This window comes from Mercenaria mercenaria, chromosome 14, assembly GCF_021730395.1.
Source record: "Mercenaria mercenaria strain notata chromosome 14, MADL_Memer_1, whole genome shotgun sequence".
In the NCBI taxonomy this organism is placed as follows: Eukaryota; Metazoa; Mollusca; class Bivalvia; order Venerida; family Veneridae; genus Mercenaria; species Mercenaria mercenaria.
The window spans coordinates 6,406,323-6,428,683 of record NC_069374.1 but is presented as its reverse complement, the minus strand read 5'-3'; the positions used below and the strand labels follow the sequence as shown (position 1 = coordinate 6,428,683).

General features: G+C 33.8%; 3 protein-coding genes across 4 annotated transcripts; all 3 read left to right on the top strand.

Moving 5' to 3' along the window:
* The first annotated feature begins 1,704 nt into the window (after positions 1-1,704).
* On the top strand, positions 1,705-5,775 carry LOC123527965 (uncharacterized). The gene is made up of 2 exons (XM_045307708.2): positions 1,705-2,479; positions 5,226-5,775. The coding sequence occupies exons 1-2, from the start codon at positions 1,798-1,800 to the stop codon at positions 5,363-5,365; spliced, it is 822 nt and encodes a 273-aa protein (XP_045163643.2). The 5' UTR covers positions 1,705-1,797; the 3' UTR covers positions 5,366-5,775.
* A 4,090-nt stretch (positions 5,776-9,865) lies between these two features.
* On the top strand, positions 9,866-13,944 carry LOC123526257 (uncharacterized). 2 transcript variants are annotated; one of them, XM_045305329.2, is made up of 3 exons: positions 9,866-10,024; positions 12,064-12,208; positions 12,838-13,944. In XM_045305329.2, the coding sequence occupies exons 1-3, from the start codon at positions 9,914-9,916 to the stop codon at positions 12,963-12,965; spliced, it is 384 nt and encodes a 127-aa protein (XP_045161264.2). In that variant the 5' UTR covers positions 9,866-9,913; the 3' UTR covers positions 12,966-13,944. The 2 variants fall into 2 exon arrangements, with proteins under 2 accessions (XP_045161264.2, XP_045161263.2); XM_045305328.2 differs by having other exon boundaries at positions 12,064-12,214.
* Positions 13,945-16,541: 2,597 nt separating this feature from the next.
* LOC123526255 (uncharacterized) lies at positions 16,542-18,675 on the top strand. Its single transcript, XM_053522733.1, has 3 exons — positions 16,542-16,733; positions 17,843-17,984; positions 18,355-18,675. Exons 1-3 carry the CDS (start codon positions 16,638-16,640, stop codon positions 18,477-18,479), a joined length of 363 nt encoding a protein of 120 aa, XP_053378708.1. The 5' UTR covers positions 16,542-16,637; the 3' UTR covers positions 18,480-18,675.
* Positions 18,676-22,361: the final 3,686 nt, after the last annotated feature.

Sequence of the window (22,361 nt, the reverse complement as noted above, 5' to 3'; positions counted from 1 at the left end):
AGGAACAACTAGGTACGTCCAGGTTCCATTTACCGCTGTACTTACAGATACCCTTGGAAATTGCAGAGAGGTTATCTTTAGAAAACTATATTTAAGTACATGAAATTGGACATGTATGTTCTATGCCTATACTCTGACTAGCATTCTTGATATGGTGTGCCTTAGAGGACGGACGGACCTTTATTAAATTTAAACTGCCAAATTTTACGTGTTACCTTTTCCAATAGGCAAAGAATTTGTAATTCGTCATTTCAATAATGCCATTTCAATTTTTTTTTTCAAATATAAAAAAACACACATAGACCATACATGTACTTAACAATTGCATGTTTCTTATTCATACAAAGTACTACTGCAAGCATGTCTCCCAAAAAGACCCGTCATACCTGCATCTTGTGTGATTTGTACTGATATGGACAACTTCCACTGAAAAATCTTAGTTATTTTAGTTAGATGAAATATAGTATGAGATAACCATTTATATCTTTCAATTCTAGATGCTTCCATGGTTCTTCAATATGTCATTATTACTATGTATATTATTATTATTATTATTATTATTATTTGTGTGCTTGCAAAAGGACTTTCCGTTCAATTCCAAGAAAAATAAAATTGTGTTATGTTCAGTTCTTATTATCTCAGAAGCGATCCTCGGTATGTTCTAAATCAAAAAGCACTGTATTTGTTGTATTGTGTCTTATCCGCTGACGAGGTTCGAACCTACAGGGTCCTTCACCCCCTCGTATCAATCCTTAATAAACCGTACCTTAATGAATACATTTTTGCAGAATTTATACGAATACAACTCTTGTGATAAAATTCACTATACAGTTAGATAACATGGAATAAACTTCTAGAAGTTGATGTAGATTATCTTTTACCAACAGTACACAATTACACCTTGTTAAAACTCTCATCCATAGCGTAAAACATTATAAACAAGACAGCTGGGATGTAAAATCTAGAAAGTATGTATGTTGTTGTTAAAATAAACAGATGAGTAATTGCGCAATTTAAGCTACACCATATATGACCCACAGATACCGGACACGGTTTAAGGTCGTTAGCAACCTTTCAACAATTGTACATCTTGCAGGTAAGCTATGTCTTAATGATCATCGTTTGAGACAACGGACTACGAAAGATCGCAATCCTTTAACTAAAATACTTACAATTATTATAGATAGTCTCTTGGGTGTGTCCAGTGTACGGTGCTTTGAATACACCTGTAATAACCATTTAAGGGAAACCTTTGGAGATGGTGTGTCTTCTGTACTTTACGCTATCGTTGAATATCTCAAGTGATAAAGATTTTTCTGGAGAGACTCTAAATGGACTTGGATATACACACATATTTACTGATACACTGAGATACGGGCATACATTCATGCAACCTTGATATGCTAGTAGTATATTACTTTACTCAACAGAAAAAAAGTCAATTTTCTAAAATTTGAAAAGTAACATTTTGTATATCGTCTAAAGGATTACAGGGTTTCTTTCAATATTTAAATATGATTTTTGTCGATCACAGTGTTTCATATACCTCCATATATAAAATGAAATAAGGTTTGTTATAACCTAGAAGGACATAATGTTATAAGTGTTATTTGCTGATGACAGAAAAAAAATCTCATTTACACATACCAAAATAAAACGTTAAACTTTGTACGGTGAAGATGGTGTCAAGGAAAAGGTATAATCGTTTTGCTTTTAATAAAAGTGTGAGACAACCTTAGTTTTATAAATGCATGTACATCGTACTTTAATGATGGTTTAACGTCAAGTTAATTAGTTATGCAAACAAACAAATATGTCGTTTTTGTGGTTTTAATAATAAATATTATTTTATATTCAATAAACGGATATCCAACACCTGGTATACGACAGAAATTGATTAATTTTCGCAACATAGGTGACAAATGGAAAATTGGACATGACTCTCTTTTGAGTATCCTGTTTAACAAGACATATTCTCCGCCGTCGCCGGAGATCAAGCTACCGTATAATACCGAGGAACTACTAGAAAGTTGCAAAAATGAAAAAGGAGAACAGAGAATAAGCTGTGTTGCTTCTTATATAAGAAACCTGTTTCCAGATATTTTCAGCCGAAGCAAAGATGTCGGAAAGCATACGTCAATAAAATATAACAGAACAACAACAACAACAACAACTTCCACGCCTGTCTCTACAACAAGAAGCATGCTACTGTCAGTATCTTCAACAACTTCCCCGCCACCCTCTGCCTGCCATACAAGGATGGATGTTCTGAAGACAAACCGTGAATCAAGAAAAGAACTCGGAAGTACGAAGACTAAAGCTGAACATTTTAAAGCAGACGACACTTCATTATCGTCTGCGTTTCTGATTGTACCAGGTGACCCGAAAATCATCACCCCTATCATACAAGATACAGAGACAAGGATCCCGCGCATTTTCACACAAAATGCGAAGATAAAACCAATCACTTGCCGGAAAGGTACGTATGCTATATTTTAGCTCGCCGAAATGTTACGTATTTAGCATTTCAGGTTATTTGTTTTACGTTGTTTCTCTACTCTGCAATTGTATATATTACGGAAGTATCAGTGTCAAGCGTTTTTTTAACTAGAAAATTCTAGATAATAACGCGAAATTTACCATAATATACGTAAATCTGTAGGTCTTCGCAAAGATAGGTACTTCAAGTGTTCGCTCTTAAACAATATCCCTTTTTACATATTTCTGGGTGATTTTCAAGCCGATACCTTGTATTACCGTGTAGTTCTGGGACCTGGCTACTCTTTTAGATAAAAACCTGACAACTGGGTACCTCTAGATTTTGAAAAGAGTTTATAGATCGTAATCGAGTCTATGTAAATGCAGGTACACATTCTGCATAAAGTTTGAGCTCCAGAGTCTATGGTAAGTCATACATTAATGTGTAGAAATAAATGTTCAAATTCCAATATGCTGGTACCGTCGATGGATGTGTATACGGGGGTTATAGTTAGTGCTGAGTGCATATCATTTGGTAAACTAACACGAAAAGTCGACTTAATTAATCGAAAATTCGAGTTACATAAGTCATAAATTTGAGAAACAGATCTCGCAATTTCGAGATACTAAGTCTAAATTTTGAGTTACTAAACAACACACACTTGGCACCATTGCTCTGTCGTAATATGTTACAATATTGACCACCTCGATACCCTAGTGGTAGAACGTCCACTTCGAGTGCGGGAGGTCGTGGGTTCGATCCCAGGCCGCGTCATACCAGAGACGTGAAAAAATGGTACCAGCAGCTCCCTTGCTTGGCACTCAGCATTAAAAGGGAAACTGGCCTTTCCCCTCATACCCTCGTGGCGATGGATTACATCAGGAATGAGGTGTCGAGAGTGATTAATATAAGTTGTAGAACTTGCTTTACAATCGACCTAAAATAAATTAGTATAAACTATGTTACAATCAATTGTATACGTTTTCTGGTATTAGATTCAAATTCATATTTAAAAACATGAACATTTATTTCTGTAGGGATAATACACGTTTTTTTTGTGTATTAACGTCTGCAGAAGCCCTTGGGATATGTTTGTGACCTCGACCTTCGACCAAACGTGTATTATCGCTATTCTTGCATAAAAAACATTACACGACGACTAAATGCATTGTTTTCATATGTGATGACTTGACAATTCCGGTACATTTTTTATTTACCATTCTTGTTGTTCTTGGAAACGGTAAACATGTTTTAAATATCCATAACCGGGGCACACGTAACAACAACACCACTAAAAGCGTGATTTGAAGGTTTTTGAGCATCTTATTTTTATTTTTAGTTATTACAAACGTTACATTACACATAAGTTTGCCTATAACTAAAAAATATGATAAACAGGAACACAATTATTTTAAGAATAACAACTTTACATTCGAATTCTTTTGAGTACGAACAAACAGAGTACGGACGAGTACGAAGCTAGTGACTAGCTTTCGAGGTTTATTATATGAATTCTGCGAACAATCAGGTAAAAACAAACCGACTGATACTAACAAAAATCATTAATATAATACCTAAAAACGGGCAATAGCATAAGTTACACGCGATAATTATTTATTCACAGTTATTTACAATAACTGAACAGACGCTTTGTAAAGGGAGTAAACTCTAAGGGAAGCTAGTGCGTACATTGATGGGGGCAGTACGTTTGGGGTTGGAAACTGATACAGCTAAACATACTATGGATTACATTGTATCTATAATACTACAAGAAGAGGTTATTATGGAAGAAACAACATGCGGATGCCAAATATCAGTCTGCGCAGAAATACATACATACGTCCCGGGCAAAGCATTTCAAAAATAAAAATCATGTAGCGCTATTAACAGCACGTGAATTGCCTTGTTTGCACACGATTTTTCTCCCGTTTATACATGGGCGGATCCAGTGAAAAAGTAGTTTTTATGCAAGAAATATTGTTTATGTAAATATAAAAATTAGATTCTAACAAGTTTATTTGAATGTATAAACAGTACTATGCAACAGGTATAAAATAGTACACGTTGTATACATGTATAGATAACACAGTATAAATGTGTACCACCACTAAAAATCTGGGATTTTTTCAAACATTCAAGTGTAATTGAAAGACATTTAGTTATGATTGTAGCTCTACATGCAAACTAAATTTATATATTTTAGTAAAACTAAATTTATATATTTTAGTAAAACTAAATTTATATATTTTAGTAAAACTAAATTTATATATTTTAGTAAAACTAAATACAGTTGATGAGGATTTTAAACATTTGACGTAAATATCTAAAGATAAAATATCTAAGCGAAAGATAGCCAGTGGATATCTTTTAATAGGTTTTTGTCGTTGTATTATGCTTAAAACCATCGTTATCCAGAACGATTAATGTAGGTATATTTAACCTTTTTGTGAGAACTAGCTTAAACTTCATATTTATACGACAAAAGTGTTATACCTTACACAATATAAAGATATATTAAAGGTTTTTATTTTGCACGACAAAATAATGGTAACTAAATCACGAATGCTTTATCAACAAATGCGCTTTACCTCCGTCTCAAACGATATGTCTAAGTCTTGTTACAAGAAATTCACTTACGTTATTTGTGTTGCCGCATGTGCGGTTCCGCGTACATTGAATGGGGTACTAAGTCTTTCTGCGTATACGAATGAATATTTAATAAATACATACACTTCTTGTCTTGCAGATGAGTTTGGTTTTGCTGACGATGTTGATCCTACCATTGTGGATATAGCCCACGATATGCTGTGCTCATTGTGTAAACATCAGGGTGATAGTCTGTGTATAGTTAGATGGTGCTTCAATATTACATCAGCTGCCACATAAACACATGCCATGTCTGATCAACAGGGTGACAGTAATTGTATATAGTTGGATGGTTCTTGACGGCGAATGTCAGATGACATAAATGTTCAGCTGTTTACGCAAAAATAACGTTTAGAGTTTCTCTGATATTTTTCTTAACCCATATGAAAGGAACCACTCTAATTCCTTTAGAATGAGCTTTGGTGCCCTTATCACCAACAATAAACTAAAACAATAATACTTATTATATGACTTCAAGAGCTTAACAAACCAATTTCTAGCACAACTATTGAATAATATGAAATTTATTGTTATTTCACTCACTATAATATAAGACCAAGATACTTGCAAGAATACTATATTATAATACTTTCTTTAAAGATAAATGTTAATGTAAATCCAGGATATATTAAATGTCCATATTACGATAATGATAATAGTTTGTTATTAAGAAATACAGGAAAGTTTTTCAATAACTTCTTGCTTAGGTTCTACCTGTCCTTATCCAGCTTCCTCTTTAAAGCATCATCGAAGTCGTATTCTGTAAAACCATAGATTATAAATAACCTATTGACATACATGATGTCTTTAAACTAGGACAGACTTTATCAGTTAACTGTGACTCAGCAATTTATAACAAATTAATAAAAAAGAAACATAATGGGGAATGACATGTACATAACAATAGTTACATGCTGCTACCACTTTTGTTCAGTTGGCATATAAACATCTTCCTTGTGTTAACACTTGGGTGACAATGTGTTTATTTTTATACGGTGCTTCAACATAATTATATGTCTTCATTGATATAAGAGTTTTGTGTAACGACGCTGTGACAATATGTTAGGCGTTCAACATTACTGTCAACCGGCACATAAACACTTTCTATATGATTCCATATTCCACCAGCTTGAACAGAAACATCTTCAGGTATGTAAACAACGAGATAGCGTGTAAGATCTTCCATGCGATTATTACTAGATGCTACCATATAATGTAAGCTCGAACATAACTATATTTTATGTGAAATCTATGCCATGTATTCGACAAAGAGGCAGAATGCGTAAAGTTTAATGGTGCTTCAATATTACCTCAGCTGGTACCAAATCACCATCGTCAAAAGATCAGGGTGACAACACGTATTTTGTTAGAATATATGTACATACTGTGAAAGTAATGGTGTACATAGACACACGGTGCTTCAGTATTTTCTCCAGCTTGCACAGAAACATCTCTATTTTGTCTATGTCTATACCGCGGTCGATCTAGTTGGTAGTTATTGTCATGTAAATTTTTGTATCAACGTGATAGTTGTTAACTGTAAAAGAAGATCAGGTACAAAATTTCGAATTTAGGCTTTACTATGGAACAATTTTAGCATCAATTGTCACGTATAGTGTGATCTGTATAGTGAAAACAATACTTCAAATACCCGTCACTAGGAAGTCAGCACGTGAATGATATAAACCAGAACATCTTCCAATACCCGTCACTAGGAAATCAGCACGTGAATAATATAAACCAGAACATCTTCCAAGACCCGACACTGGGTGATAGCATTGCTTGGCAGCTACTCTATCATTGGCTGTCTAAAGTTATCCGTTGTTTTAACATTTTTCTTTCATAAATGTTATTTATTAGTGCGCTGTTTCGATAATTTACATAGCATGGGCAAGTTCAAACAAATTCTATTCTGATAATCAGTGGAGATAATTTCAAAACAATAACATTCTGTAAAAACTGTAATCTAACTTTTTAAGTAAAACATGAAACTACTAAGTCCTTCCAGATAAAAAGTCAGTTTTTAACAACAGTACAACAAGCAAACAAGGCAAGCAAGTTCTCCTCTGTTTAAATGAAAACAGATATAAAACACAAGATTTAGATCGGAAAATAATTGAATTTTTTTTATATATTCCATAAGTGTCTTGAACAAATTGGAGCTTTCCCCAGGTGAAAATAGATCGTTCTATTTATAACCATGTTTTCCTCGTTAGAGTTTACACATTCTTAAACAACACTATTTTGCTTGACTTCGTAGAAACGAATATAAGACAACCACTTCCCAATGAATTTTCCTTTTTTATTTGAACTATTTTCAGATACAGTAACTAAATGTTTAATGTTAAAAATGCTGAAAATCTATGCTTTTGTGAGTAATCTGGTTTTATCCGGTTCTAGTTAAAAACAGACCCGGGACTCTCTTTTCACAAAACGTTTTATAATAATTATATTAAATCGAAATATAAAATAGCGTATAATGAAATCTTTCGTATCAACTTTAGGTCTCTTTTGTTTAATTGCTATTGTAATGATAAATATCCAGCGAACCTAAAGCGTAAATATTGTGCTCTTAAATAAGGTCATAATTAATCATATATCATAAGTGATTACAAACGTTGAAACCCGTCAAACGTAGACGTAAGATGACATGAACGTGAATGTTTACACGATAACACATTCTATACTGAAAGGATTGAAAAACGCTTCATGTCGCTAGACTCACTACTGTTGAGAAAATGTTCCTCGAATTTTCTCCTAGTGTGTAGACCTTTCAAATATGTTTATAATAATTAATACATAAAGGTATCAAGGTTACCGTAATACTTTTTCTGTGCTCCGCGTGACTTCCGCCCGTGAAATTAGTATTCGAATTCGTATATTCGGCTAAAGGTTGAACACTACTAAATCAAGCTTAATAGTGATTCCATATTTAAGACTTGCGAAAGCAATGACACCTGGACGTCTAATGCTAGAATATTAAGCTGTTTTTACGTTGCAAAACGCTGGCGCAAGTAATGCTGACGTAATTTCCAATGCCAGTTTTGGAACCTGACACGCGGAGCCAAAGATTGAAATCTGTCCGAAATCAGTGACATGAATAAACTTTAACGACACGGTTTTTTTTATCTTATCGTGTTTTAGCGCTTCAAATATGGCTCAATACCTTTTTCTTTAAAACTAAAAGCATTAACAAGAAGCTACATTTTTATCGCATAGTGCGGCAATTTTCCTTTGATCTTTGCAGCATGTTATACATAGTATACACATTATTACTACAAACTGTGTGATATCTTACAAAACTGTTGCGTTTATATATCAACACGGAATCTCATGGAGTTTCAAAAGAAAAAGTGTTCCCGAATATATCAGTACAGTAAAACTGTTCCGATTTTATATCGACACTTTTTCTCTATTGAGTCTATCAAGGGAGTCTAATTTTTCCTTTCAAAGAAAAGATGATTTTAGCTCCAATTTACAGTTCACAGAGAAAGAACTTGTCACAAACACTCATTTAAAAATTTAAAAGAATAAATAAACTAGAATATTTCTCCTTGATAGTTATTGCCAAATTCAGAAATACATGAATATATGAAATTCTGAGATTTCTCAAATGTTTCTTTTTCTTGATTATTTTTTACAAACAAAACAGCAAGTTTTACAATATGTCTGGCCAATGAAATGCAAAGATTTAAAACCAATGCAGAAATTTGTTGGGTACTTTTATCTGGGAACACATTTCTAAAACAGAAGTTTGTTGTTTCAGTCACGAGGCGCAGAAAGGAATCAAAATAGTAAAAATAATAATAAAAATTTAAATGAAAATAATGTATAAATTTAATGATAAACTATGCGATAAAACAGTTATAATATGTAGCTCTGTGTTACCAGGATATATCAGAGCTAGGGGTACATCTCGGTTGTTTTCTCTTGACATATCTGTCTCGGCCTACCGGCCTCGACGATATGTGCAGAGAAAAATACCCCTCGATGAACCCCTAGCTCTGATATATCCTGGTAACACACTCTCACACATACTATAACTTTTACATATTGGTGTGTACAACCTGACCGATACTGAATAACTGTGGAAAAATGATGACGTAACAAGGAGTGACATGAAAAAGGACATTTTTATTATGCCGAAAGGAAAATATAACGTGTTGTAATATTGTACAAACATTATCATTTTAACATACATAGGCGCAAAAACTCGCCGGAACAATAAGATGAATTGTAGTAAAAATGTGAAAATTATGATAACAAGGACGAAGTGGCGGAGATGAGGATGGAGGTTGTTATAAAAACAAAATGTTTCCCGTAAGATTGTGTGTTTCGTGCACTCTGATTAGCTGGTGCATTATATGCATAAAACAATTATATCGTAACAATTGATTTAGGGCTAACACCACAAAATCATGAGCAACATGTATACCTGGACACTAAATTCTACAACGCACATAAACACTTCTATTGACATAAATTCTATTAGAATTGTCAGACATTTGAGAAATGTTCGTGTGTTGATACCCGGCAAATGTAAACATTTATTTGTAAAATAACGTTTTGATTTTTAAATGACCTGAATTTCGCGTGCACAAATGTGTATCAATATGCTCCTAGTAGCACAAAACATCCAACAGTATCAATTTCAGATTGGAGTAAATGCGTAACTATATATGAGCATCAAAGTTGCAATAATAAAATATTTTCTAAGAGGAGCTTTTAATTTCCATCAGTATAGTGTACATATAACAATAGTTGAAAAGTTTATTTTCATAAGCCAGAATGGATGCTAGTAGACGTGTCTGCATCTCGAGTTTCCTCATCTTGCTATTATGGTGCGAGACCGGATACTGCTGCAAGGCGGAGAGGGTTCGCAGAGGCTTAAAAACAATGGTAAGTTAGTTTTTCTTAAGTGACACTTGGTTAACATTATTAAATGTTATCTATAATTTTCAAAAAATTGTTTTTTGTTTACAAATAATTTCCACACAAGGCATATTTACGAAGAGTATTAGTGCCAGGTGCGTTTTATTAATTCGAAATTAAGAGGTCCTAACTGGAAATTTCGATCTAGAATTACTAACTGGACACTTATTCGATTTAGTAATTTTAAATTTAGACTTACGTAATTTGGAATTTTGGAAGATTACGCTTTTATCAAGTCGAAATTTCGAGTTACTAACTGGAAAGGTATACGATTTAGTAATACGAAAAATAAACTAACGTAATTCGGGAAATTTTTCGAGATATTAAGTCGAAATTTCAAATTAGAAGCTCAAATTTTCGACATAGTATTTTGCCATTAAATCCACAAAATTAAAACGACCGTTCATCTTTCAGAGGCCAAAAATGTTAATGGGCTACTTTTATTTACTCTGTAGTAAAGGTGAGAAGCGAATAACCTACACATCCTTATCACACCCAGCGCGTAAGGACTTGAACAATACTAATTTGCGTCAATGTACGAGTATAACCTACCCTAGCCTCTTGTGATACTCAAAGTCTCATACTGTATATTGAATATATACCTACATAAACATGTATAGTAAGTTCTGGTGGTAGCGGCTCGAACTAGGTCGAAAACTCTAGATTTTGAGGAGAGGTCAAAGAATATGGCCGGTTGTGTTCGAACTTAATTGAAATATTCCACTATTGACCTTATCAGGAAGTTTTATTAAAGTTTAAAAGATCATTTCTTTAAAAATCTTATAAGGTATGCCGTATACAAATACAATTTTGTTAGATATTATTGATAGTGCATGTTTTTTTTTTTGTTTTTTTTTTTTGTTTTTTTAATAAACAAACTGACCTAATAACTTGTTTTGTTGAAAGTCGTAAAAACGCCTACGGAGGTGATTTATTATGGTAAACAAAGTAACATTCCGCATAAGTGTTTTACAAATATTTAGGACTGACTTTAACTTTATTCAGATTTTTTTTGTGTTGTAATATTCTCCTACATACAAAGGTATCCAGACCTAAATTATTCTGATAGTGACAAATAGACGGACGGCAATAAAAGTAGTGGAGAATTAAGGTAGTGGACCCGTAATGAAAATCGGTATTTTCCGTGCGTTTATGTATTCTCCATATATGATTTCGGCATTTTCCGGTTCCTTTGAAAAATATTATTCCGTTATGCCCGAAGGATGCCGAAACCGGGTAGAAACGTAATCTTACGGAAATTGCCCGCTGTCATTACGGGTCCATTAGCATGATAACAATCAGCAATTGAGCCGCGCCATGAGAAAACCAATATAGTGGCTTTCCGACCAGCATGGATCCAGACCAGCCTGCACATCCGCGCAGTCTGGTCAGGATCCATGCTGTTCGCTTTCAAAGCCTAATGCAATTAGAGAAACCGTTAACGAACAGCATTGATCCTGACAAGACTGCGCGGATGCACAGGCTGGTCTGGATCCATGCTGGTCGGAAAGCCACTATGTTGGTTTTCTCATGGCGCGGCTCAAATTACGCAGTCTCCGTAAGCGATTTCGGCATTCACCGGTTTTTAAGGAAAGCCACGTGTTCATTGAACTATTCTACATCCGAAGAATGCCGAATTGTCTATCGGAAATACATAATCACATGAAAAGTGTCGATTGTCATTACGGGTCTGTTAAAATTACCTTATAAGGGGACATGTTTGGTCATTGTACACCGAATCTTCTTTTCAGATAGTTCCAAAAAATTCATTGTCATTCGTTTTGAAAATCAAACTAAGCAGTTCTTATTTTTTTTTAAAAATCCGTTCAAGAAATAGTTGTTTTTTTGTTACCGCTAGGTTTAACTTTATTGTAAATATTTGCGTCAAGTGCATGATTTAATTTTCATGTAATCAAATAAATATTGGTAATAAACATTCTTTATATAGACCTTTGATATAAATTTTATTTAACAATTTTTGTTTATTTTTCAAATCTTAAAATTAGGCTGCTGCGCAAGAGCCGGTCGTCTCTACATTGCAAGTGAATGATTTTTCAACATTTCGTCAGCATATGGCCAAAACAATGGGCATCAGTGAGACTTTGTTGTCTTCGAAAAAGATTGAAGAGTTGTATAATAAAGAAATTGTTGGTAAAAGTATGTAATGTTAACATAAAATGCAACCAAGCAATATAATAGCAGACTCGATTTGATTTGTGTCTATTCATGAAACGTAATGGAAAGTACAAAACCCCTTACGCTCCCTAGCACCGACTTGAGCGGAATTCAGTTACACAGATATTGAATGGAATCGATGAATCCAAAGGACCAGAAAATAAATAAATCTGTTTAATAATAATAAAATCAAATTCGGGGTTCTGCGGTTTTTATTTTAATGAAAGTCAAGTAAAAAATAATTGGTAAACCAAGAAAAGTATAAATGTGAGCTTTCAATCAAGCTAAATGCAATTATGTTTTTTTATCGTCCATTCTAAAATGTCCGTGAAGCTAAATGAGCTGTCAGCGCTTTTATCCAATATACTTTATTACAGTACAGGCAATAATGTTCTCTGTAGACATGTTCACCACTTTACTTTATCATAATTATTGCGCTAACTAACATAAAAAAAGCTCTCACAAAACACATAATCATAGTTGTATATTATACATTTCATGGTGCATTCTGCTTATTTATACGTTTTATTAAGACGTTAAAAACTGCTTGTATTTTCATTCTCCATGTAATCGAGTATTTGATTATAATTTTCTAAACCTTTCAGAGATTGACTACACAGACCCTGCACAGAAATCTTCTATTACAGTACTTTTGCTGACAGCATTGTGTTCCTTATGTCCTAACACCGACTGCGACTTTTGTATCCGAAGTTGTAATAAACCGTGTCCTTAACTGTTTTCCTGTGATTACAGCAGTGTGAATTGACGCTATAATGATTTTATTAAACTAATTATGAGATACTTTTTGTTTGTAAATTTGTTTTGTGAACGGAACCTAAATTCTGAAATGAATTGGGAGAGCTTCTGTTGTCATCATTTTAGCACAAACCTCCATAGATAATAGTGCATCGACTGTTGAACCGGAAAGCGGGGATGGAACCTCCCGATACTTATAACTTTCGTCTCCATTTTTTACAGTTCGTTTTACATCCGATGTACCTATATCATATTATCCATTATACATGTAAACTGAAAATATTGTTAAATCGAACATTTCGTTTACAAGTCATAGCAGTGTTTGCACATCTCAAGTTTTTATGTATCAGTGTGTTTTATGTAATTTCCATATTTTTAATAGACACATGACAGAAGAACACTGTATTTGTGAAATAGTGTATAATTGCAGTAACATTGACTGTATCTCCACACAGGAGCAGTGTATACAAAGTGCGCTATTTCTCTGACATCGCCGTGACCCTTGTGGCATACAGACACTAAATAGAAAAATGGCGCGAAAAAAAACGCATAATGGCGGATACAAATAGTCCTCAGATTTTTTTTGCTCTATAGAGCTTTTTTCCTTATTTTCTTTGCAATTGTTTTGCTAAAATCACATGACAGATCTATGCTTGACATGTAGGTAGCATTTTCATAATGAAATAACAACATGACAAAAGTTTTCATGGAAACTTAGATCATACACCACCAGTATAATTTGGGGTCTCATTTTTTAGCTGATTTTGCAGTTTGTGTTTGACTGAAATTATTTTTCTTGCATCAAACATGACCCCCACTTTTCTTTTGATTTTTAGTTAGCACTGACAATATTCTTCAAGAAAATGTAAGTTACAGACATTTAAAATGGGTCCAGATGTGTGCTGCGGTCATTGGAAATAGGTCAATTTTATATAGAATAAAGAACAACAACTATTTAGTGTGTTATAACCTTGTAGAACTTAGACCATAAAAGCGAAATGCAAATACAATGTAGCTATAACTTGCAAATAATATGCTTATCTAGCCAATACTTTCAAGGTTTATGTCTAATGAATCATATGACATACATCTTTAATAGTTAATCAGTTATGACCTTCGTGTCAGAACTTTTGGGGCATCCCTCGTATACTTGAATTTTCAGGCAACAATAGTTTCACTATCCGCGCTCATCGGACTTGAAAAAGTAACATTTTGCAAAAGACTGCTACACAAAGAGAAAAGACAATATCAGATTTGTATCAGGTCGGGACAGAGCGATGTTAAGGGGAGCCATGAGGCTACTTCCGGTCACGCCTAACTGCTACCTCCAGAAGACACCACTATATTTCACGCCCACATGTCAACTAAACCCCTCTACCACAGAGTTTTGTCTCTTTAATGTACAAAAATGACCATATTTCACCTTTTTTGAAATTTTACATGTTGTATATAATGCATAAGAGCTCTGTCAAATTTAATAATGAGTAAAGGTTCTTCTCAACAAAACAGAACTCCTGAAAGTTTGTTTTAAATGTAGTACGTAGAAAAATAATGTTTATGGGTTCTTTTCCAGAGTTCCATAAATATCTCCTGGAAGCAAAGGCTTTGTTTTGTTTTTCATCATTTTACGATCATCTTATCTAACACCATATTATTATAGAATAACATATCGCGATAGAAGCATCGGTCAGAAAACAAAGTCACACTTCTCAGTGTAATATATACGAGATCAAGAAATGTGCAAGACATATCTCGACCAGTTCACTAACCATTACCCTAGCATTACAATAATAAAAGACCTCGGTGGTCGTCAACGAGATAATTGTTTTCCTGTGTATACATGTAACTTGTCAAAATGCAATTATGCTTTTAAATCATGGATGGGCAAGTAAAATGTAAAAATTGTTTACATAAGGTAATACTCGACATTCCGCAAAATGTATCGGGTAAGTTGTCATTAATTAATGCCACTTATTTTCACGACCCGACTGCTTTATCTACATGTGTCTACAATAAAAATAGATATACCCAGATAACTTTGCCGAATGTATTCTTGATTAGTAGCTCGGAAAGCGACTCTAGGGTCGGTTTAGCACTTTGATTTCAGTTTCGAAATCATGATGTAGAAGTGATGCTGCTGTCATCATCCTCTAATTCAACCTTCCGCTGCAAATCATATACGTCCCTCATCCTTTTCTAAAACCTACTTCAACTTTTTAAACTCTAGCGTTACGGTTACTAGGGCAATAACCAGTTTGAAATCATTTTTTCCCATCCTGTGGTTCATGTGGAGAAACTGACATACTTGCGGAGATTATGTAAGTACTGGTATGGTACCTGGAGCATGGGTAGACTAACTGCCCGCCGTGTCATAACTTACGTATTTCTAAAACACGGCGATAAACACAATGTAAAACAAAAAGTAATCGACTTGAATACTATTCGCCGAGCCAATGCATTATTTTAATAACGGTGCCACTTTGTTAATACTGGGAACATCGTTTTCCTTCTATACTTACAGATAACCAGTTTCTACACCACTAACTTATACCTTAACTAAATTATTTGGATATTTGTCTAAGCATAAAAAGAGAGGTTTACACTTTTAATGGTTCAAAAAATCTTCCTTATCGATCAGTGTTGTAGTTCGTCACATCGGAACTGATGTTAAACCTTTGGGACAGATTTTTATACGGAAGTATGATAGCAGGAAGGTCTTATCATCATCAGTTGTTCCAGATGATAGGTCAATCAAAATATATGTCAGAGAACAAACGAAACGTATTTATCAACAGTATACAACCGGAAAAGATAAACATTTTTGGGGGGAAAAACTACCAGATAATACTTCTTCTAAAATAAACTATCATCTTACCAAAATGGCCGCACGTAGGAGAGATTTGGTCCAACGAATCGGAAGCTGTTTGCTTAAGAAATGATATCTATTTATAAGACAAAAGGATTGTAACTATTTGGAGACTAACGAAATCATGCCGTGATATTGTTCACATATGCATTGTTTATACATTTTTACGACTTCGTTGAGAAATGAAGCCTAGTACATTAACAATTTGAAGTAGCGTAAATAATGAGTACTTCAAGGGCCGTAACACAAGAATAACTCAAATGACAGAACTAATTATTACATTGAAGTGAAATATTATACCCTTGCGCATTACATTTTTAAAAGCTTCATGTAAAGAATGTATAAAATATAAAATAATGACGATTTTTTACAAATCCAAGAACCGTTACTGTGTTCTAATTAAATGAAATGTGTAGAATTATAGAAATGGACGGCGCCTTAGTGGCTTTAGAGCCAAACCTTAGCAAATTCAAGGGACGTAATTCCGAGATTACTAATCTGAGATGGATTGAAACTTTTATTACGTTTTAGCTCAGCTTGCCAAAGCCTCTAGATGATATATTTATACCTGCATGTTGTCCGTCGCCTGTACATATACAATTACTTGAAGCGTATAATGTTGTTATATAACCACAACAAACATTAAACCTTGTCAACTTTTGACGTAAATTATTTCATGAAACCAATAAATATTGCGGTGGTTTGTCAAACGTGTTCCTAAACTGAAAAAGAAGAGATTAAAATTTAAAAGCACAAGGTTGCTTTAATCATTTTCGTATAGACATGTCAAAAAGTACACTAATGTGTTTTCTTATATTATTAAACATACATGGATGTTTCATGGTGCAGCCCAGAGCAAGGCTGAATACAAAGAAAAACGTAAGTTTACAGTTTTCAAAATAATTATAATATGTAATAATAACATCCAATATCGTTTAAGCCCATCCGCTTAGCTCTGTAGGGAGAGCGCAGATCTACAGATCTCAGGGTCGTGTGTTCGATATGATAAAAGACTTTGTGCCTGAAATCATTCGTCCTCCACCTGTGATTCATATGGAGAAGTTGTCAGTTACTTGCGGAGAAAAGATTAGTATTGGAACAGAATCAAGGAACACTAGTTCGGTTAACTGGCCGCTGAAAAATGTGTTGAAAAATGGTTCTAAACCCCTCCCAACCCCACAACCTCAAAGAATGTTATCTTTCTCATTTGTCTAATATTGATGTGTGGTTTGTTAGACTAGTCTTTGTTTTAATTTTAATTTCACATTACTTGTTAAGCTCATTTACCACTGTCCATCTGGCGTCTGTCAGCAAATGCTTCGGACGACATCTCTTCTTAAACCACTCGTTGCATTTCAACTAAACTTCAAAGGAATGTTTTTGCGTAGGTCCCTTTCAAATGTATTCAAAGAATTATATTCCATCTAGAACCTCTACTGTTGCAACGGAAAAGAAAATCTGTTCTTGCTATAAACTGCTGGCCTGATTTTGAAATAATTTTGCAAAAATGTTCCCTGGGGGACTTGCTGCCAAGAGTGTTCTGATTATTCAGAATTGTCAAAAACATGGCCGCCAGTTATGGTATGAAATCAAAATATCGAGTTTTTCCCATAAGCTCTGATTTTTTGTTTCAGTTATTAATAACGTTCTCCGAGCACTTTAATATTTTGATGTATGTATATATATATACGAGCGTACTGTAAGGTATAGTAACAATGAGGAAGTGATGTCAGGAAAGTAAGCCTCCAATAGTTCATAAAGAATTTTGACAATAACTGTGTCACTGCGGGGGAGTGGGATGTCGGGGAAGGGCTCGACGTTTGAACGTCTGAGAAATGAAATTATTTTGCTTGGGCAAAATTGCTTTGTTGGTGCAGTTTGTGAAGAAAGCCAAAATATATTGACACTGAATGCCTATAACTACTGAAAGACGGGTTTAACGGCAGACTTAAGGAAATTATCCTTATGTGTACTTACTTGCATTTAAGATGGTCCGGCTGAAATCAGTTCAGACGCTGAAAGGCAATGACTTTACCACCTTCCGTAAAACGATGGCTAAAGAGATAGGTGTTGAAGACGCTTTGCTGGTTTCTAAAGCGGCACGTGACGTGTTCATCAAAAACGGAAAATGTAAGTACAAAAAATAGTAGTTAGATTTTATAAAAGATTGAAACGTTCTTGCGCCACCTCATTAATGAATATTCCTGATCCGTCATTTTAAAATAATCTGGCAGTACATGATGACGATTTTACCGCATATTAAAAAGAAGTGGCATTGTAGAACTACAGATACATGTAACCAATGCAAATGGTTACATTTTAAATCCATACATGTATTGGTTTCAGAGGACAAATTAGATATAAAAATGTTATGTATATTATTGTAATGGTAAGATTCAAATTTGATAATCTTCCCTCCTCCCCTTCCCGCTGTTGTTTTGAAAGTGCTTTCTTCTGTCAAAATCTCTTTCAAACTTTAAAATTTTGTTTTCATTTCCAGACATAGATTTGAAAAACAATCAACAAAGAGGCAGAATAGCATCTATGCTACTATCAGCTCTGTGTTCTGCCTGTGAAAGGAACTGTAGCTGTCTTCGTAGGTTGGAATGCTCTCCAGCATGCTAGATATACTAGTATTCTATAGGATACTCGTGAAACAGTCCATGTGCATAGTCATATAATATCAGTCTTTTGTATTTAATATCCCTCGAGGTCAAGGACGCACTATATGACTACATATAGAATTTTAATGTAGTTTATTCGTGCCTATTTTTTTCTTAATGATATAAATAGTCTGTATTCTTCAAAAAGATGAATTGACGATTGTTATATTCTTTACTGACCCAACCTCCTTATGTAATTTTTTTCCAATTTGAAACTCCGGCTAAATATTGATAAAACTTAAGTGATGACTTTTTAAAGAAATAACCTACACGTACAGTAAAAGTAGTCGATTCATTTAAACATCTTAGGTTCACTTCTTTAAAAATTGCATCTTGACTAGGCTTCAAAACAAGGTTTTTCAAAAATATGTCGGTTTCCCCTCATGATCAGTTTTCGGTTTACGATCAGCGTGATTTATCGGAATATAATAAACCCGAAAATAAACTAGTCCTTTGTAATTTTAAACCCTGTCACTGAGATATGGAAATACACTGAAGGTCGTTGCATGCAAGTCATACAATCTAACATTTGTAGAAAACTATTACGTGTCCATTCTACTACTTTAAATGCAAACAGTGGAGAATGCGATTGAAATATTAAATGATTGTAGGAGGAAAGTCATAAATGTTTAAATTGGACAAAATTGGTGAAAGTAAATCTAAACCAGTCTTTGTTGGCCTAAGACCACAGTTTTTTTTTACCATATGTTCTAAATAGGCACTAGACACTACTGCAATTTTGCATGCATTCCAAACCACGTAAAATATCTGCACTCAACAGAACTCTTCAAGAGAAAACTCCAGCCACAATTATAATTATAAATTGATTTCTTTTTAATTAAATTTCTATGTAATTGTTTCTGTCTACTTAACAAATCTTTAGATGCTGCATAACATGGAACATGAAGCTGAAAATGTTTCTCTTGTAAGAATGACAACGAAAAGGCCAAATTCATATAGCACAACAGAACAAAACGAGTTCTATGTGAACTGTTGTGACTTCTCAGCCTCCGCTGTCTGTTCTTCAACATTTTATTCGAACGACAGCTTTTCTGAAGTCATTTGTAGGAAAAAGAAAATTGATGAAACTTGACCTTGATTTAATAAGTTGTTTAGAAATGTTTCTTACCTTGTCCGCTACCAAGACTGGTCAAATTATTCCTATTCGTCAAAGTACACGATCGCACAAGTCATTTTTATAAGTGACTCTCTACCAAGATTATTCAAATTACACCGATTTATCAAAGCTATTACCGGCAGAGGGTCGCCACTTTATCCTTTTCTATATAGTGTAAACTTTAAAATGTCGAAACTTCTGGCTGACATTGGACTCTTCAAAATGTTTGAATCATGAAGATTATTTCATTAAAAATCGCAAAAAAAAAAAAAAAAACAACCGCGAGAGACAAACATAGAAAAATCTTTTAACGACATCTCCTCCTTAAAACTGCTGGCCTGTCTTCAAAATTATTAGGTAGAAACTGGTATAGCAGAATCTGTTAGGAACGGGGGAGCAAACCACACTTAGCTAAGTCTATAGCCACAACAAGTTGTTATAGTCCTGTAAGTCCGTCTGAGCTAGCTGTCCGACATATAAATTTGCATATCCAAAGCTGGTGTTTGACACATTACACTGCGTGCATGCAGATGAAGGTAAAATAGACGCGGGATAAAGTTTTAAATCCTCTATATGGGCCTGTTTCACAAACATTTATAAATTTCATCCTAAGTTCAATTCTAAGTATATATATATATGTAACTTACATACGATTTAACTTGTATTGTTTGAAAACTGTGTCAATAATTCAATTTGATGACAGTTCTACTTTAATTTTCTTCCGCTCAGATTTTAAGAATGGCTGTATAGATAAAATGAATCTATTTAAAAGGATATTCGTAAAACACCTTACTCGAAATTTCTAATTTTATCCTAAATAGGCTTGGTGAAACAGCCCCTGGTCGGGATTTTTTTTCTCATTCTCCATTAAACAATTATGTTATATTTTGCCCTTTACATATAGAGAGAATAAACCTTAGGCAGTGACCTATACAACAAAAGCTTGTAATATCAGTTAAGGTTTTGCATTTTTGTAAGAAAGGTTATTTACATTTGACACAGGCAAAACATCAAGTTAAATATGTTTTTGTTGTTATTTACTAAATTTGAAAAAAAAAGCAAACCCTCAAATAAAACAAAGCAAAATGACATTTTCACGTATATATACATCAATTAGTAAACTCTTGAATGCTTTCAGTAGAAGCGAAGATTCAACCGGTATCAATCCTTAGACATTTTGTACATTCTGTCTTATATTTTAATCTATAGAACTTATTTCGAAAATCTGAGAATGAAGTGCCTGGCGTTTAAGAACACATTTACTAATTTGTTAAAATATCATGTAAATTTTGGTGTCAATGACTTTTCTCATGATTTGGACGTTTGCGCATTTTGATATCTGCCTGTATTCCAGATACATTTCAATGTACAGACACATTAGGCGTAAAAAATGTTTGTTTCCGGTATCCCGACCTACCCTAATTTTTTGGCCCGACCCTAAATGTTTTTATGGCCGTGGAGAACTTTTTTTTCAACTTTTTAACAAAAAGTTACAAAACTGTACTTTTATGCTTTAAACATGGCCAGTGATGTTAGAAATCAATCATTGACATTCAGTATGCAATAGCTAAACGATGATACTTACACAGCAACATAGAATTATTATTTCCATTTATATGCCAGCAAAAATAATGTTCCAAAAAGTCTCCCTTAATAAAAAAAAATCAAAATTAAAAAAAAATCCGACCTACCTACCCTAATTTATTTAGCATGTTACCGGAAACAAAGAATTTTTCTAGGCCTTACAAAGAACATTACAGTACTCGCAAATAGCATAAACGTATGATACTTACACAGGCAAACAATAGAATTAATTATATTTGCCTATATATAGAAGTATGACAGCAGTATTAAAAGCAGAGGCGCAATCATATCAGTGATAGTTCTTTACAGACTGTTTCAGCACGTTTCTGTTAATGAAATATTGATGAAAGACCTAATCACTATAAAATGAATTTTGATAAATATTAGTGTACAATGTGACCTGAAACAGACCTTTTTATTATGTTGTAACATGATCTCGGTTTAGAACTTAAAGGCCCTCCACAAGTTCATATTCATATGAACAAGTTGACATCCTCGGTGACATTTTTAAGCAAAAGGCTTGAATACTTTAACAAAAATATAAAGTAATGTAAAAAACCCTTTGTAAACACTGGTAATGGTTTTGGAAAGATATCATTTACCACTTTATTCTGTGATAAGTATTCAAAATCAATGCAATGGTCATAAATGTAATGAATACTTAACTATAAACATCTAGAAATGCTTTTTTGAGCTCTAGAAATAACACTAAATTTAACAAGAGTCAATTGGTACCAGTCAAAATTTCTATGAATAAAGAAAATCAAATATTGACCCTTTTTTTCTGTTTTCCATCATTCTTAACAAAAGGGGTCTGCAGCAATATTTGGACAATATCAACATCAAAATAAACATTTATGGTCATTCAAATATATATGTAGACTAATACAATATAAATGTGTCTGCGAAACTGAAACAAACGCACAGGTTTATTTTTAAATATTAACCGAACATTGTTAAAGACCCCTTTGATTCTCACATCTCAGTAAGTCGGGTTCGGGTAAAGCAAGTTTGTACTTTCGGGGTGTTAATTGCTGGGCAACTACAAAAAAATGCTGGGCTACTAGAAAAAAAATCACCAGCAAGATTATAAATTTGTCGGACACTGTGAAATGATGACTCCTCCTTTCCGTAGCACTACTT

Coding starts and splice junctions, on each gene's coding strand:
- LOC123527965 (XM_045307708.2), top strand. CDS start 1,798: ATGCAAACAAACAAATATGTCGTTTTTGTGGTTTTAATAATAAATATT. Junction 2,480..5,225: donor ACCAATCACTTGCCGGAAAG/GTACGTATGCTA, acceptor CTTGTCTTGCAG/ATGAGTTTGGTTTTGCTGAC.
- LOC123526257 (XM_045305328.2), top strand. CDS start 9,914: ATGGATGCTAGTAGACGTGTCTGCATCTCGAGTTTCCTCATCTTGCTA. Junction 10,025..12,063: donor GCAGAGGCTTAAAAACAATG/GTAAGTTAGTTT, acceptor TCTTAAAATTAG/GCTGCTGCGCAAGAGCCGGT. Junction 12,215..12,837: donor TAAAGAAATTGTTGGTAAAA/GTATGTAATGTT, acceptor TAAACCTTTCAG/AGATTGACTACACAGACCCT.
- LOC123526255 (XM_053522733.1), top strand. CDS start 16,638: ATGTCAAAAAGTACACTAATGTGTTTTCTTATATTATTAAACATACAT. Junction 16,734..17,842: donor GGCTGAATACAAAGAAAAAC/GTAAGTTTACAG, acceptor CTTGCATTTAAG/ATGGTCCGGCTGAAATCAGT. Junction 17,985..18,354: donor GTTCATCAAAAACGGAAAAT/GTAAGTACAAAA, acceptor TTTCATTTCCAG/ACATAGATTTGAAAAACAAT.